This window comes from Phaseolus vulgaris, chromosome 10, assembly GCF_000499845.2.
Source record: "Phaseolus vulgaris cultivar G19833 chromosome 10, P. vulgaris v2.0, whole genome shotgun sequence".
In the NCBI taxonomy this organism is placed as follows: Eukaryota; Viridiplantae; Streptophyta; class Magnoliopsida; order Fabales; family Fabaceae; genus Phaseolus; species Phaseolus vulgaris.
This window is the reverse complement of record NC_023750.2, coordinates 4244763-4261812: the sequence shown is the minus strand read 5'-3', so window position 1 is coordinate 4261812 and position 17050 is coordinate 4244763. Positions and strand designations below refer to the sequence as shown.

The 17050-nt window shown below is 34.1% G+C and overlaps 4 protein-coding genes and 1 pseudogene across 5 annotated transcripts in view; 4 read left to right on the top strand and 1 right to left on the bottom strand.

Annotated features, from left to right (window-relative positions):
- Nucleotides 1-6073, top strand: part of LOC137818318 (disease resistance protein RUN1-like) — a 75260-nt gene extending 69187 nt beyond the window's left edge. Inside the window, exons 4-5 of the mRNA XM_068621663.1 lie at nucleotides 4308-5033; nucleotides 5427-6073. Coding sequence (XP_068477764.1) covers nucleotides 4308-5033; nucleotides 5427-5849 — 1149 coding nt within the window. The 3' untranslated portion in view covers nucleotides 5850-6073. The remainder of the gene's footprint in view (nucleotides 1-4307; nucleotides 5034-5426) is intronic.
- LOC137818773 (TMV resistance protein N-like) lies at nucleotides 1353-1872 on the bottom strand (annotated as a pseudogene).
- Nucleotides 1807-4070, top strand: LOC137818299 (disease resistance protein RPV1-like). The gene is made up of 2 exons (XM_068621629.1): nucleotides 1807-2694; nucleotides 2786-4070. The coding sequence occupies exons 1-2, from the start codon at nucleotides 2210-2212 to the stop codon at nucleotides 4068-4070; spliced, it is 1770 nt and encodes a 589-aa protein (XP_068477730.1). The 5' UTR covers nucleotides 1807-2209.
- A 3427-nt stretch (nucleotides 6074-9500) lies between the features above and the next one.
- LOC137819044 (disease resistance protein RUN1-like) lies at nucleotides 9501-13266 on the top strand. Of its 2 annotated transcripts, none has more exons than XM_068622763.1 (5): nucleotides 9501-10052; nucleotides 10136-11223; nucleotides 11307-11537; nucleotides 11645-12370; nucleotides 12768-13266. In XM_068622763.1, the coding sequence occupies exons 2-5, from the start codon at nucleotides 10540-10542 to the stop codon at nucleotides 13215-13217; spliced, it is 2091 nt and encodes a 696-aa protein (XP_068478864.1). In that variant the 5' UTR covers nucleotides 9501-10052; nucleotides 10136-10539; the 3' UTR covers nucleotides 13218-13266. The 2 variants fall into 2 exon arrangements, with proteins under 2 accessions (XP_068478864.1, XP_068478867.1); XM_068622766.1 differs by having other exon boundaries at nucleotides 9504-10052; nucleotides 10213-11223.
- Nucleotides 9568-10471, top strand: LOC137819217 (disease resistance protein RLM3-like). Its single transcript, XM_068622997.1, has 3 exons — nucleotides 9568-10052; nucleotides 10136-10380; nucleotides 10458-10471. The coding sequence occupies exons 1-3, from the start codon at nucleotides 9568-9570 to the stop codon at nucleotides 10469-10471; spliced, it is 744 nt and encodes a 247-aa protein (XP_068479098.1).
- Nucleotides 13267-17050: the final 3784 nt, after the last annotated feature.

The following is a 17050-nucleotide window of genomic DNA, read 5'->3' as shown; positions in this document are numbered from 1 at the left end:
CTTCTTCTTCCGTTGCTCGTGTGCCTCGAGAGAACTGGCGAGCTCGTCGACTGTGAGCGTCGCAAGGTCCTTTGACTCTTCTATCGCGCACACAATACTCTCAAAATTGTCTGTTAATGTTCTCAAAATCTTCTCCACAACTCGTGCATCGGACAGCGTTTCACCATTTCGGTTGAGTTGATTCACCATAGCCTGTACACGCGTGATGTAGTCAGATACACTTTCTGACTCCATCATCTTCATGTTCTCCAACTCGCCACGCAAAGTTTGTAGACGCACTTGCTTAACTCGGTCAGCTCCTTTGAACACCTTCTCCAATATGTCCCATGCTTCCTTTGAAGTGGACGCACCAACAATCTTCTCAAAGATTGCCTCATCAACAGCTCTATACAACAGGTACAAAGCTGCCTTATCTTTTGATCACATCTCTTTCAATGCCTTGGTTTGAGCCGCCGTATAACCCGCGTGGTATTTGTTGGTTCTTCAAAACCTTCTTCGACCACCTCCCATGTATCTTGAGAACCGAGAAGAGCTTTCATTTGAATGCTCCAAATGTCATATCTGGTCGCATTCGTTAACCGTGGTAGCGGTTTTGACCCGTCACATTCGCCATTGGCTCTTGATACCAAATTGTAAAAAAACAGACAATCACTCACACTTGAATTTTTTCTAAAGGAAACACTCTTCTTTGAATTTCTCTCTATTGTATTTCTTTCTTTGGTGCATATTACGATTGAGAGAGCATCCTATTTATAGGCTTTAGGAAGCTCTTCTAGAAAAATCTTCATTATGACCTTAAAACCCCACTAACAACATAATTAAAATCCCACTCACAACTTTTGACCTTTTACATATCCAAACTCCCATTCTACTCTTTTCTAGTAACTTCTAACTTTAAAACCCACAAATTACATTAAAGTTTATTCAACATCTTTTACCTCATCTGAAACCATAATCGACTCTTATCGACTTTTATAAAACCACGTTCTATGAGAACTGTTACTCCAATATCAGCATGTAGTCCACGGTCATTTAGTATATGTGACATAGCCTCTTTACGAAAAGGAAAAACATATATCAAGAAATACATCCTTTTCCATGTGATTACGTAAACCGTCGAAACTTATTTTCAATATGTTTTGAACTTGATCCATGGGAATTATTTTTAGTTTTGACGATACACTTTCCCACTCTTTCATTGTCTTATCACATAAAAAGGAACCAAGGACCTTAAGAGCTAGTGGTAGTCCTCCACAATAAGCAACTGTGTTTCTTGCTAGTTCATTAAAGTAAATCACAACCTTAACATATGCTTCATTCAGTCTCAAACAAAGTACGAAGAATTCATTTGTTTACCTGAAATCTTTGACATCCCAACCACTAATACCTGCAGAAGTGGTGAGTGCACACCTCCACCTAGACAATGCATGTTCCAGTTGCTCTCCTGAATAGCTTTTGTGTGCAGCTTCTTCCAACGCTTTTCCCAAATCATCCTTCTGATCGCGTACGTCTAATGGGTCAATCTCGTAAAATATGGGCAGAACTATTTGGCCAAAAGTTTCGTGGCATTCAATGATTTTTTCAAGCTGAAGAAGACAGCAGGTAAAAATTCAGTGTATGACTTGGAGAAAACGATTATTGCAATCTTAGAGGCTGCTATTGCTTGCATGTGTTCTTCCAGCTCCATTCCCTCCTGCAGATTCTCCTCCTTAATCAAAGTTTTGACTTGAGCTTGTAAAAGGAGAGAATGGAGATGAGAAACCAACTTTCTACCGATTTCTTTTCCCCAAGAGTTAATGAACACATCGTATATGAACTGGATTCTGATTTTAAGAAGGATGAAGATGATGACGACGAAGAAGAGAACTCCATCAAAGGAATTGAAGTCAACTCTTCAAATGTAAAGTAATAATGTTAAAAGATGTTAAAATTACAGTTGTTTGTGAACTTATTATCTCATTTGAGTCTAAAAGCAAATTTTATGATAAAATAACCTATATAATTTTTTTTTGGTCGGCACCTATATAAATATTGTGTATCAAAATTTACATAAAAAATTATAAGCTAAAATAAAACAAAAAGTGCTGATGAAAACAAAGTTGAAATACCATAAAACATTTAACTTTTGTTTTAAGAACCAAAAAGAGTGGGAGAAAAGATAATTATATTAAAAAAACCAGGTTAGTGCTGCAAAGATTAATCTTCTTCCATGGAATCGTCATCTTCATCATCAAATCTGCCACGGATGTACGATGTGCTTATCAACTTTAATGGAGAAGACATCCAAAGGAGATTTGTTTCTCATCTCGATTCTGCACTCTCTGCTGTTGGCTTCACCACTTTCCTTCACCACCCCAATGCAGTGAACCCAACGCACATCCAACAACCTATTCTCAATCTCTGTCGGGTAGCAATTGTTGTTTTTACCAAATCCTATTCTCAATCTGCTTGGTGTCTTAATCAGCTTCAACAAATCATCAAATGGCACCAAACTTATAGCCGACATGTTCTGCCCGTTTATTACGAAATTCACCCATCTCATGTACGTCTTCAAAAGGGTGATTTTGGAAAAGCCTTCAAAGCAACTGCACAACAAACATTCTCAGGACAACAACTGGAGCATGGCATGTCCAGGTGGAGCCACGCACTCACCAAAGCTGCAAATTTCTTTGGATGGGATGAGAGAAATCACAGGTAAAACACTGACTCAATCAACCGTATTTTAAGCTTCTGATTTTATGGTGGTACTACATGACTTCTTCTTTGATTGCTATTGAACTTGAAGGAGTGATGCTGAACTAGTGGACAAAATTGTTAAGATCGTTCTTCATTTACCAATCTTGTCTGCTACAAAATTTCCAGTTGGATTACAATCCCGTGTGGAAGATGTGATTCTAACCATAAAAAGTAAATCCACCCAAGTTTTTACTATAGCGATATGTGGAATGGGAGGATCGGGTAGAACCACTCTTGCCAAAGCCATCTACAATCAAATTCATCATACATTCACGGAGAAAAGTTTCATTGAAGATATTGCACAAGTTAGTCAAACAAGAGGGTATGTTCATTTACAAGAACAACTTCTTTCAGATGTACTAAAAACAAAGGTGGAGATAAGTGACGTTGAGATGGGAAGAACTATGATTCGGGAAAGACTTTATGGGAAAAGGGTGCTTCTTGTACTTGACGATTTGAATAAGTATGGCCAATTAGACCTCTGGGGAAGTAGTTCACGATTCGGCGAAGGAACTGTAATAATCATTACAGCGAGAGATGAAGACCTACCGAGTATGCTTCAAGTTGATTCTGTTTTTCGGATGATTCCAATGAACAGAAACGAGTCCCTTGAGCTTCTTAGTTGGCACGCATTTAGAGAAGAAAAACCAAAACTAGAATATAATTTCCGTGCACAAGAAGTAGTTGCTTATTGTGGAGGACTACCTCTATCTTTTGAAGTGATTGGAAGTTATTTATATGAAAGGACCAAAGAAGAATGGAATAGAGTACTCTTAAAATTAAAGAAAATTCCCAAGCTTAAATTTGATCAGATATTGAAAATAAGCTTCGACGGTTTAGCTAATCAAATAGAAAAGGATTTATTCCTTCATGTATGTTGTTTCTTTGTTGGTAAAAGCAGAGCCAATGTTACGAAGATCCTAAATGGCTGTGGAGTAGACCCTGATAGTGGAATAAGAGTTCTCATAAAGAGTAACCTTATAAAAGTTAAAGAAAACAGCAAATTAGGAATGCATCCGTTGCTACTAGAAATGGGAAGAGAAATTATTCGTCAAATTTCAACAAAGAAACCTGGGAAGAACAGTCAACTGTGGTGGTTTGATAAGGATGACAGATATTCATGGTCAGAGAATACGGTAAGATCATCCTTTATGTATGGTTTTGAAACTTCTTTTGGAAGTGGTTGCTTTCTCATGTGCTACATTGAAATTAAGGACACAAAAGTCATTCAGAGATTGCCTACCGGAAGAGATTTCTTCGGACGCTATCCTTCAGAGGTAAGAGACCCATCAAGACTGCTGAAACTCGCTGGAGATTCTGAGGTACCATTTTAAGAAACTGAGATGGATCAGTTTGAGAGGGTTTTCTTCAGAATACCTACCTAACGACTTTTATCTGCATGATGCAATAGTGATTGACTTAAAACACAGTCTTCTTCGATTCGTTTGGAAAGAACCCCAGGTTTTTATCACGTGTATTATCTTTTAAAATAATTATTTGTTTCCACTTATAACTATTTCATTTTCTCATTTACGGTCTCTAATATTTTATCAAAAATTATCTTCTTGAAGGTTTTGGCGTGTCTAAAAGTCCTGAATCTTAGTCACTCGAAGTACTTGACAAAAACCCCTGACTTTTCGAGACTACCAAGTCTTGAAGAACTCGTTCTCAAAGATTGTCCTAGATTGCGCCAAGAACACCAATCTATTGGATGTCTCTGCAATCTTATATTGCTAAATTTGAAGGACTGTACAAGTCTAAGCACTCTTCCCAGAGAGATATGTATGTTGAAATCTTTGAAAACTCTCATTATATCTGGTTGTTCCAAAATTGACCTATTGGAAAAAGATATAGTGCAAATGGAATCCTTGATAACTCTAATTTCTGAAAATACAGATGTGAAACAAGTGCCTTTTTCAATTGTAAGCTCAAAAAGCTTTGCATATTTATTTCTACCTGGATTTGAGGGATTATCACATAATCTTTTTCCTTCTGTGATTCGGTCTCTGATGTCGCGAACAATGAATCCCTTATCTTATATTCATTCCTTCATGGATATGGAGGATAATAGTTGGGATGATATTTCACCATTGCTTAGCAGCCTTGCAAATCTTCGAAGTGTTTTGGTGCAATGTGACGCCAAGTTTGAACTATATGAGCAAGTAAAAACTATATTGCTCGAATATGATGCAAATATTACAGAATCAGGAATTTCAAAGAATAATTTCAGGTCTTCTCTCACTGGTGTTGGAAGATACAAAGAATTCTTCAATACTGTGAGCGATAGCATACCCAAGGTTCTTCTCTAGCTTTCCCTTTGTTTATTACCTTCACCATCATTTTAGCTATTATTTCTGAGAACATAAAATAATCCTAATGAAGTATTAGTAGAAACTACACTACTGAACTTTTAGCACCCTTCGCTTCTATAGCCCCACGACTTCATCTAAAAGTATTTTAGTTGAATAGTCAAATAACCAAGTGATTATGCTTAGCCTAAGTACATGCAAATTGTTTTCCAGTTACTTGTTTACTTCATGGTTTTTTTATTCCCAATGATCGTATAAATATAAACTAAGAGAGACAAAAATAGAAATGCAAAATGATGGTGATATATACAAAACAAAACTATTAACCAAATTTGTTTCAATCATGTAACTAAACATGCCCTTGTTTATGACATGATACAGGTATTTGGAAGCAGTGAGTCATGTGATGTTTCTCTCCCAGGTGACAATGATCCTTATTGGTTGGCCCATATGGGTGATGGACATTCTGTTTCTTTCACTGTGCCACAACATCGTGTCGTGAAGGGAATGGCTTTGTGTGTTGTTTATTTATCAACCTCCGAAATCATTGAACCTGAACTTAGTACTGTCTTAATTGTTAATTACACGAAGTGCACATGCCAAATACACAATCATGGCACAGTAATTTCCTTTAATGATGAAGATTGGCATGACATATTGTCAAGTTTAGGATCAGGTGACAAGGTGGAGATTTTTGTGAATTTTGGTCACGATTTGGTGATTAAGAACACAGCTGTCTATCTGATATATGGTGAGCCAAGGAAAAATTCCGTCATTAGATTCATAAAGAAAATTGTAATGTGACTTTTCTGGTATGTCATTTATGTTCTTTTTTGAATCATGTTTATTTTACCCTGTTTCTCAGTCCTCAGTGGTGCTTCCTTGGCTTTGCTTGAGCTGTTTATTGTATTTTTTTTTTTCTGGATTTTACTTTTGTCAATTATTTTCCCTTTTAGCATATAATATTTCAATAGGAATCCTCTTAAAATAAGACATTGCATTATGATATAAAGACAGCTGCTGTTTAATCCTTGTGTCCTTCATTGCAATTTATCTTTTCTGATCCTTTCCTTGTTTTTCATTGAGTATAGCTCGTAGTTATGAGATTCATACTCATTTTACCTGTTTCTCAGTTCTTGCTTCCTTGGCTTTACTTGAACTGTTTATTGTATTTGCTTTGTAGTTTTTACTTTTGTCCATTCTTTTGCCTTTTTAGCATATAATATTGCATTCAGAAATTCTCGTATTTTTCAACATAAGAAGCACCGTAGCCTCATCCCTTAAAGACTAAATTAAACAAAGTTTGATTTCATTTCTCGTTATTTACAATGATTATATTTTTTTATGTCTAATTTTAAAATATTGCCAATTCTTGTTTCCTGCATAATCCAATAAACCATTGCCCATTTTATTTCACAACACGTATTAAAACATACCACCCCGTACTAGGCAAACCACTCTACACTTAAAAAATATATTACATGTTGTCTCATCTTCTTCCCCACATATACTGAAAATATTACTCATCATAATTATCCTACATCTTTTTTCAAATTGGCCTTTGTAACAATTTTATTTTCTAAAATCCTCCATGTTGTGGTTGTGTTGAAGGGCAGTGCCTTAATCCTTCAAAGATGATATTGTTTCTTAAAAATAAAACTGCTATATGTGTTATTACATTGTATGGTGCACGTTATATATAAATTACACAATACAATAGGTTGGGCTTTAGCCCAAGATACAGAACTGAAAGGCCCAAAACTCAATAGATATACAAGAAGAAACGTAAAAAAAAAAAAACACGAACAGGAAACCATGAGAAAAAACGCAGAATTCACTTCACCAAGTAAGCTTCACTGCCTCCAACAGAAAGTGGATCTTCAAGAGAAAAGAAGGGATCCCTTTGAGAGTACAAGGAATAAAACAAGATTTGTTGTAAGAGGTTTTTGATCAAGAGAAAGGTATTGTCTTTAATGAAGTATTTTCTCCGGTTGTTCGTCATACTTCAATACGTATATTACTTGTTTTAGTTGCCTTGTATGATTTGGAGCTGGAACAATTAGATGTGAAAACTGTTTTTATTCATGGTAATCTTGAATAAAAATGCCGATAAAAAAAATAAAATAAAATAAAATTCATGGTAATCTTGAGGAAGAGATTTACATCCAGCAGCCTGAGGGGTTCGTTGTTCCTGGAAAGGAGGACCCATGTATGTCGTTTGAAGAAATCTCTACGGCTTGAAGCAATCACCAAGACAATGGTATAAGAGGTTTGATTCTTTCATGGTTGGACATGGCTACTCTAGAAGTAGCTATGATAATTGTGTCTATTTTCAAAAGACATGTGATGGGTCATTTATATACTTGTTGTTATATGTTGATGACATGTTGATTGCCGCAAGAGATAAATCTTTAGTTATCAAGTTAAAGGCCCAGCTTAATAGTGAATTTGATATGAAGGACTTAGGTTCTGCCAAAAAAATTTTAGGAATGGAGATCAACAGAGATCGTCAACCAGGAACAACAAGTATCACTCAAGGACTAAGCACATTGAAATTAAGCACCATTTTATCCAAGACATTATTGATACGGGAGATATAATTGTTGAAAAAATTCATACGGCCGAAAATCCTGCAAACATGTTGACCAAGCCACTTCCACCAACTAAGTTCGATCATTGCCTAAACATAGCTGGTATTATCCATACTTAATCAAGGCTTCATGCCGAGAGAGTGTTCCAGTCAAAGGCAAGTCAAGGTGGAGATTTGTGGGCTATGACTTACCTTTTTCATTTGGGAGGTTACTTACTACAATTAATTGGGAGGTTACTTACTACAATTAATTGTAATCAAAGGAGGTTACTTACGACAATAATTAATTGTTATCAAAGGGAGATTACTTACCATTAATTGTTTTTATTATTGTTGTCTCCTAGAACCACTGTATATAGTGACTTCCTTCAAGCAATGTAACACACAACAAAATAACAAGATACACTTGCTTTCTCCCTACTCTGTATTTTTTCTCTTGGGTGTAAGTGTTTAACCCATATAGAGAGAATTTGTGTTTGGGGCTATTTATCTATTAGCCTGAGAGGAATTCATTGTACTCCTATTACCATTATAGTGGAAGTTTTGACTCTCTCGCCGATGATTTTTTATCTCTATTTAAAGGGGTTTTCCACCTAAAAATTTCTGATATCATTCTCTTTTTCTTGTTACTTTAATTTCTCATAATCTTTGGTTGAAATTATCACGCTTCCACACACGATCGATATCCCTACAATAACTAAATAACATGAGCAAACTAGATGAAAAAAAAGTTAAAATGAGATAACTTTTCATGTTTTTTTTTAGTTTAGACATACTAGACCAGCAAACTATAATTCCAAGTGAATATAAATGAAGATTTTTTTTTTACTACGTAGTATAGGGAAAGATATAACAGTTAATATCCACCCACAACGGTGAGAATTAACTAGTACCAATTATATCTCTAGTACTGGAAAATAACCACTCCACACCTAATATCCGATAACAATGACACCACTCCACACCTAATATCTGATAACAATGACACTTATTGATATAAGTTACATGTCCAAAAGTTTATAAATATTATCTTGAAGAATATTCTTAATTAATTTAATATTTTTTCATTACTTGCTCATTCATTCTTAATGCTTACGGACTTGACAATTCATCTTATTTCCAATAAAAATATGTTTGTTTAATAATTCTAACGTAATGACATTGAAATAATGTTATAAAAATATGCAATATAATTTTGTATTTCAAATAAAGGAGAAAATTACATTCACTTTGTCTTCTTAATAAAATCAATTACACTCACCTCATTTTGTATTTTTAGTAATTGATAATAAACTTCCTAAATTTTAGTAAACTGACGTCCAATTCTTTTATTTTATTTATTTAAAAAATAAATTCAGGTGTAGTGACGTCTATCTAAATTGTATTTATACTTTCTATTTTTTTACATTATTACAGCGGCCTCTTTAAATATATGTGGAAAGAAAATGTATTATTTTTTATTCTTTTAAAATTTAAAGTGATACGTGCCTAACGTAAAAGAGAGAGAACATAATGCTTTCTAAAATAAAAAGTAAAGTTAATAGGTAAATTTAGAAAAAAAGAGAATATAATTAGAAAAAAATAGTGTAATACGTTTTTTTGGTTCAGAGTGGGTGTTGGTCTAACTTCTTAAATGGCTAAAGTAAATAATATTGATATATTGAGAGCCTGTTCTAGTATATAATCTTTTTTTTTTGGTCTAAAATTTTAGTTTTTTATAAAATAATGAAAATATATATATTTTTTTAAATGAAAGTTGTATAATAGAACAAGTTGTAAATATATTATTTTTCTAAAGTAAAATGGGTGCTGCAATTCATGAGCTTCCACGACTATAAAAAAGAAATGTATTAATCTTTGGCTTCTTTGAATGGTTTTTTGTCTTGACTGTGTTGCATTTTTGTTCTCTTTTCTTCTAATCGTTGACCTTCCATGGAATTGGCCTCTTCATCATTCAAAATCCCACTGATGTACGAAGTGGTCATAAACTTTAATGGAGAAGACATCCAAAGGAAATTTGTTTCTCATCTCGATTCTGCTCTCTCTGCTGTTGGCTTCACCACTTTCCTTCACCACCCCAATGCAGACAACCCAATTCACATCCAACAACCTATTCTCAATCTCTCTCGTGTAGCAATTGTTGTTTTCACCAAATCCTATTCTCAATCTTCTTGGTGTCTTCATCAGCTTCAACAAATCATTAGATGGCAAGAAACTTATTGTCGACATCTTCTGCCCGTTTATTACGAAATTCAGCCATCTGATGTGCGTCTTCAGATGGGTGATTTTGGAAAAGCCTTCAAAGCAACTGCACACCAAACATTCTCACCACAACAACTGAGGCATGGCATGTCCAGATGGAGCCACGCACTCACCAAAGCTGCAAATTTCTTTGGATGGGATGAGAGCAATTACAGGTAAATCACTCACGCATATTTTAAGTTTGTGATTTAATTTTGGTAATACGTGACTTGTTCTATAATTGCTATTGAACTTGAAGGAGTGATGCTGAACTAGTGGACAAAATTGTTAAGACTGTTCTTCACTTACCAGTCTTGTCTGCTACTAAATTTCCAGTTGGATTACAATTCCAAGTGGAGGATCTGATTCGAACTATCAAATATAAATCCACGGAAGTTTGTAGGATAGCAATATGTGGACAGGGAGGATCTGGCAAAACCACCCTTGCCAAAGCCATCTACCATCAAATTCATGGTACATTCACAGAGAAAAGTTTCATTGAAGGTATTGGGCAATTTAGCGGAATAAGAGGGGATCTTCGTTTACTAGAAAAACTCCTTTCAGATGTCCTAAAAACAAAGGTGAAGACAGATAGCTTTGAGATGGGAAGAAGTATGATTCGGGAAAGACTTTCTGGGAAAAGGGTACTCATTGTAATTGACGATGTGCCTGAGTTTTAATGGACAATTACTATGGGAATGCTGTCATTGGTTCGGAGGAGGAAGTGTAATAATTATTACAACAAGACCTGACAACCTAGTGAGGATATATGAAGCTGATTCTGTTCTTCAGGTAAAGTTAATGAACGCAAACGAGTCCCTTGAGCTTCTTAGTTGGCACGCATTTCGAGAAGCAAAACCAAAACAAGAATACCATTTCCTTGCAAAAACAGTAGTTTCTTATTGTGGAGGATTACCTCTAGCTCTTGAAGTCATTGGAAGTTATTTATATGAAAGGACCAAAGAAGAATGGAATTCAGTATTGTTACTATTAGAAAATATTCCCCAGCTTGATGTTCTATGGAAATTGAAAATAAGTTTCGACGGTTTAAGCAATCAAATGGAAAAAGATTTATTTCTTGATGTATGTTGTTCCTTTGTTGGTAAGAGCAGAAGCTATGTTACGAAGATCCTAAATGGCTGTGGAATAGACGCTGATAGTGGAATAAGAGTTCTCATAAAGCATAGTCTCATACAAATTAATAAGAATAACAAATTAAGAATGCATCCATTGTTACGAGAAATGGGAAGAGAAATTATTCATCAAAGTTCAACAAAGGAACCTTGGAAGAACAGTCAACTGTGGTGGTTTGATAATAATGCAGAATATGCACTGTCAGAGAATACGGTAAGAACATCCTTTATCTATGCTTTTGAAACTTCTTTTGAAAGTGGTTGCTTTCTCATGTGCAATATATTTCTTTTTCTTAGCTCTTTTCATCTAATGGCACAAAAGTCATTCAGAGATTGCCTACTGGAAGTGATTTATTTGGACGCGATCATTCACAGGCAAGAGACCCATCAAGACTTCTTAAGAAACTGAGATGGATCAGTTTGCGAGGGTTTTCTTCAGAATATCTAGCTCACGACTTTTATATGCATGATGCAATAGTCATTGATGTAAAACACAGTCTTCTTCGATTCGTTTGGAAAGGATCCCAGGTTTTTATCACGTGCCATTCTCTTTTAAAATTATTATTTGTTTCTACTTATAACTATTTAGTTTTGTCGTTTTCTTCTCTAATATACCAAAAACTATGTTCTTAAAGGTTTTGACGTGGCTAAAAGTCCTTGATCTTAGTCACTCCAAGTATTTAATAGAAACCCCTGTCTTTTATCGAACACCAAGTCTTGAACAGCTCATTCTCAAAGATTGTCCAAGATTGAGACAAGTACACCCTTCTATTGGATGGCTCTGCAATCTTTTACTGCTAAATTTGCAGGACTGTACAAATCTAAGCAATCTTCCCAGAAAGATATATAAGTTGAAATCCTTAAAAACTCTGATTCTATCTGGTTGTTCGAAGATGGACCTAATGGAAAAAGATATAGTGCGAATGAAATCCCTGATAACTATAATTGCTGAAAATAGAGTTATGAAACAATTGCTTTTTACAATTGTAAGCCCAAAAAGTATTGGATATATATTCCTACGTGGATTTGAGGGATTTTCACATAATCTTTTTCCTTCTATCATTCGGTCTCGGATGTCGCCAACAATGAATCCCCTATCTTATATTCATTCCTTTATGCATATGGAAGATAATAATTGGGATGAAATATCACCATTGCTTAGCAGCCTCACAAATCTTCGAAGTGTTTCAGTGCAATGCGATGCCGAGTTTCAACTATCTGAGCAAGTAAAAACCATAGTGGCCGAATATGGTGCAAATGTTAGAGAATCAGTGCTTTCAAAGCATCACCTAAGGTATGCTCTGACTGGTGTTGGAAGATACAGAGAATTCCTCAATACTGTGAGCGATATCATACCTAAGGTTCTTCCCTTGCTTTCCCTTTGTTTATTACCTTCACCATCATTTTAGCTATTATTTGAGAGAACTTAAAATAATCATAATTAAGTATCTTGTAGAAACTACAATACTGAACTTTTAGCACCACGACTTCATCTAAAAATATCTGGTTTTAGTAATCAACTAACAAGTCATTATGCTTATACTACCAAATAGATCTCACTTTCTTGCTTTACTAGCTTCATGATTGCTTGATTCCCATTGATCGTACGTAGAAATATAAACTAAGAGACAAAAACACACTAAATCACTAAAGAAAAGCTGGGGATGTATACACAACAAAACTATTAACCAGATTTGTTTTAATCATGTATAACATTTTTGTTTAACTAAACATGCCCTTGTTTATGACATGATACAGGAATTTGCAAGCAGTGAGTCATGTGATGTTTCTCTCCCAGGTGACAATGATCCTTATTGGTTGGCCCATAAGGGTGATGGACATTCTGTTTCTTTCACTGTGCCACAAGATCGTGTCGTAAAGGGAATGACTTTGTGTGTTGTTTATTTATCAAGCTCGGAAATTATTGAACCTAAACTTAGTACTGTCTTAATTGTTAATTACACGAATTGCACATGCCAAATACACAACCATGGCTCGGTAATTTCCTTTAATGATGAAGATTGGCCTGACATAGTGTCAAATTTAGGATCAGGAGACAAGGTGGATATTTTTGTGAGTTTTGGTCACGATTTGGTGGTTAAGAACACAACTGTCTATCTGATATGTAGTGAATCAAATGACTTAGAAAAGGAGCCTGTGCCAAAGAAAAACTCTCTCCTTAAATTCATAAAGAAAACTCTAATGTGAGTTCTTGTAAGTCATTTATCTCCTTCATTGCAATTTATTTTTTCTCATCCTTTCCTTGTTTTTCTTTGTATAGCTCATAGTTACGAGATTCATACTTATTATACCCTGTTTCTCACTCCTCACATTGTGCTTCCTTAACTTTACTTGAACTGTTTATTATATTTACTTAGTCGTTGTTACTTTTGTCAATTCTTTTCCCTTTTTAGCATATAATATCTCATTCAGAAATCCTCTTAAAAGATATTACATTATGAAATAAAGATAGCTGCGGTTCGATAATTTGTTATGTGTTTCGCCTTGCTATATGCTATGTATTCTCTGTTTTTGTTTCAACATAAGAAGCTCCGTAGCTTCATCCTTTATACTAAGGTAATGGCACCGTGGTTTATTAGAAATATTTTGCTGCATAAGAAATTAGAATAGTGCAGTTTTGCTGCACTACCAATTTGAAGAATTTATGTTGCTGCAGTAGAATTTTGCACATTTCATGCATAGTGCAGTTCAAAAATTGGTACCAAAGTACAAGCTTTGTCCAATCTTTTCAATTTTGTTTGTGGCTTTCGGCTATGTAGTGAGCTTTGATTCCCTGAAAGTAAAATAGTCAACCAGTCCACCATTAAATGTCGAGTGCAAAATAGTTTTAACCCAGTTGCAGAACTTATCATGAAAATAAATTTATGCAAAATAGAGAGTAGGAAGTCCCAATTGAGAGTGTCAAAAAGTCTTCTTTATATCATTGGCCACATTACTCCTTTAGCTTTAGAATAGGGCATATTAATACCCTTGGAGGCAATGCAAATACTATCACTAATTCACCTTCCTTTAACAAAACTATTTTAATGAGGGTACATAATACAACTAGCAATATTACTTAGTCTATCGGCCAAAAATTTAGTAATGATTTTAAAACAAAAATTAGTAATAGTTTTAGGATATGAAAGTCTTTTAAGATTCTCAACGCCTAACACTTAAGAAAAAAGAGAGATAACACTAGAGTTCTTATTAGGGAGATCCAATTTTGAGAGAAAGATTACTTGATAACTTTATAATTGTTATTGCAAACTAAATCCTAGTAAGTTTTAAAAAAGAAACCTCCAAAAAAGACAAAGAACAACATTAAGATTGAAAATCAGAATCTTTATCTCTTCGTTAGTAGGATCAAGAGTAATTAAATCATTTCCAAAGTTAGAAACCATAAGAGTACACAAAACTATTCATAGCAATCAAATTATGATTAGTGCCAATGCAAATAAGTGAATCACTTTGTTATTTTTCAGTCAAGATAATATTATACTCAACCAACATTGAAATGTGACGACCCTTCTATATTTAAAAGCAGGGTGTTTCTTTCTATATCCTATATTTTTTTGAAATACCTAAATTACTCTTAGACAATTTTGGATGATTTCGAAATAGGAAGTGTTAGGTAAATAAAAGGTGTTTTCGGAATAGGAAATTCAGAAAACAAAAAATCTATTAGGGGACTAATTTTTTTTACTTCTAAAATGGTAAATCCGAAATTCATAAAATTGTTCCAAAAAATATGTTCCAAAACATTTTAGAAAGAGTAATTTAAAAGTCATTTTTAAAAGGTAAAACAAAGTTTTAAAAAAATATGAGGTGCAGAGAAAAAGTTGTTAGAATGTAGAAAGAAACACCCTTAAAAATAACATGAAAAAAAATTAGTACCTCTATCACCATCATTGTACCAACAACACAAGCTTTCACTTGCCAAAGTTTTTATTGTATATCTAACGCCAAAGTTAGATCATAAAGATATCAAGTCAGCCAAAACACAATCACTTTGTGCCACAATTTATTTTGAATGCCAATAAGAACAACTTGTTTATCAAGAACAAATTTTATTAACATCACCAAACACACTTTTGTTTCAACATTTCAAGGCCACCTTGACACTTTTGAGCTTTTGTCACAAGTTAAATGTGGAATAACTCAAATAAGAACATTGTTAAACATCTTTAATGATTTTAGAGCAATCAACATGGTCATTCCAAACTTTGAGGAACACAAAAAGAGAGGATAAAACTGTTTTTTTTTATAAGCAATGAATAAATAAAATTAAGGGATACTTCAGGGGTATCCCAACCCATATACAGTAACCCAGAAGTGGACTTCCTATATCATCTACAAAAGAGACTCTCCTTTATGGTTGGGGCAGAGCAACCTTAAAGTGAGAAAACCATACTCAAAAAACAGCCAACAGGTTACCTTAAGCAACATACAACTCGAGACGCCCAAAACCGAGGCCCTCTACATTCACCTCGCCACGCGACGAGTTACCCATGCACATTGCCTTCGGCGACCACCGACTACACCCATATAGAGAACGCCACTTCCTCGACCGGCGATCATGTTGACATTTGCATAACTTCGACGATCACCGACTACGCACGCATGGAGATCGCCGTTCGTCGACCGGCGATCATGTTAACCTTTGCATCACTTCGACATCCACCGACTACGCACGCATTGAGATCGTCGTTTCAACGACCGGCGATTCTGTTGACCTTATATAACTTTGGCGACCACCGACTACATACATATGGAGAACGCCGTTTCAAATAACTTCGGCGACCACCGACTACACACATATGGAGAACGCCGCTTCATAAAGGAGAATAACTAAATGACACGAAGACAAAAGTTAAAATGAGATAACTTTTCATGTTTTTTTTTTTTTTGAGTTTAGACATACTAGACCAGCAAACTACAATTCCAAGTGATTATAAATGAAGAAAAAAAAAGAAAATGTTTTGTACTACCTAGTATAGGAAAATATATAGCAGTTAATATCCACCCATAACCATGACAACTAACTAGTACAACTTATATCTCTAGTACTTGAAAAGTAATCACTCCACATTTTCCTAACAATCGGCTTAGTAGTCATTATTGAAATAAGTTATAGGTTCAAAACTTTATAAATATCACCTGGGAGAATATTCTTAATTTAATTCAATATTTTTTTTTTTATTTGCTCATTCATTCTTAACTCTTACGGATTTGAATGTAGAGATCATCACTCAATTTCAACCATAAAGTTCGACAATCCTTTACCAAAAATGTAAACTTAGCTAAACAACTTGTCATCCATTTCAGCTTATTTCCAATAAAAATGTGTTTAATAATTTAACATAATGATATTGAAATAATGTTATAAAAATATGCCATATAATTTTGTATTCAAATAAAAGGGAAAATTACTTTTACTTTGTCTTCTTAATAAAATCAATTACACTCACCTCATTTGTATTTTTAGTAATTGATAATAAACTTCATAAATTTTAGTAAACTGACGTCCAATTCTTTTATTTTATTTATTTAAAAAATAAATTCAGATGTAGTGACGTTTATCTAAATTGTATTTATACTTTCTATTTTTCTTTCATTATTACAGTGGCCTCTTTAAATATACGTTAATAGGGAAAGAAAATTTATTTTTTATTCTTTTAAAATTTAAAGAGATACGTGCCTAACAGAAAAAGAGAGATAACATAATGCTTTCTTAAATAAAAAGTAAAGTTAATAGGTAAATTTAGAAAAAAAGAGAATATAATTGAAAAAAATAGTGTAATACTTTTCTTTTGGTTCAGAGTGGGTGTTGGTCTAACTTCTTAAATGGCTAAAGTAAATAATATTGATATATTGAGAGCCTGTTCTATTATATAATCTTATTTTTTTTGTCTAAGATTTTTGTTTTTTATAAAATAATGAAAATATATATTTTTTTTTAAATGAAGGTTGTATAATATAACAAGTTGTAAATATATTATTTTTCTAAAGTAAAAATGGGTGCTGCAATTCACGAGCTT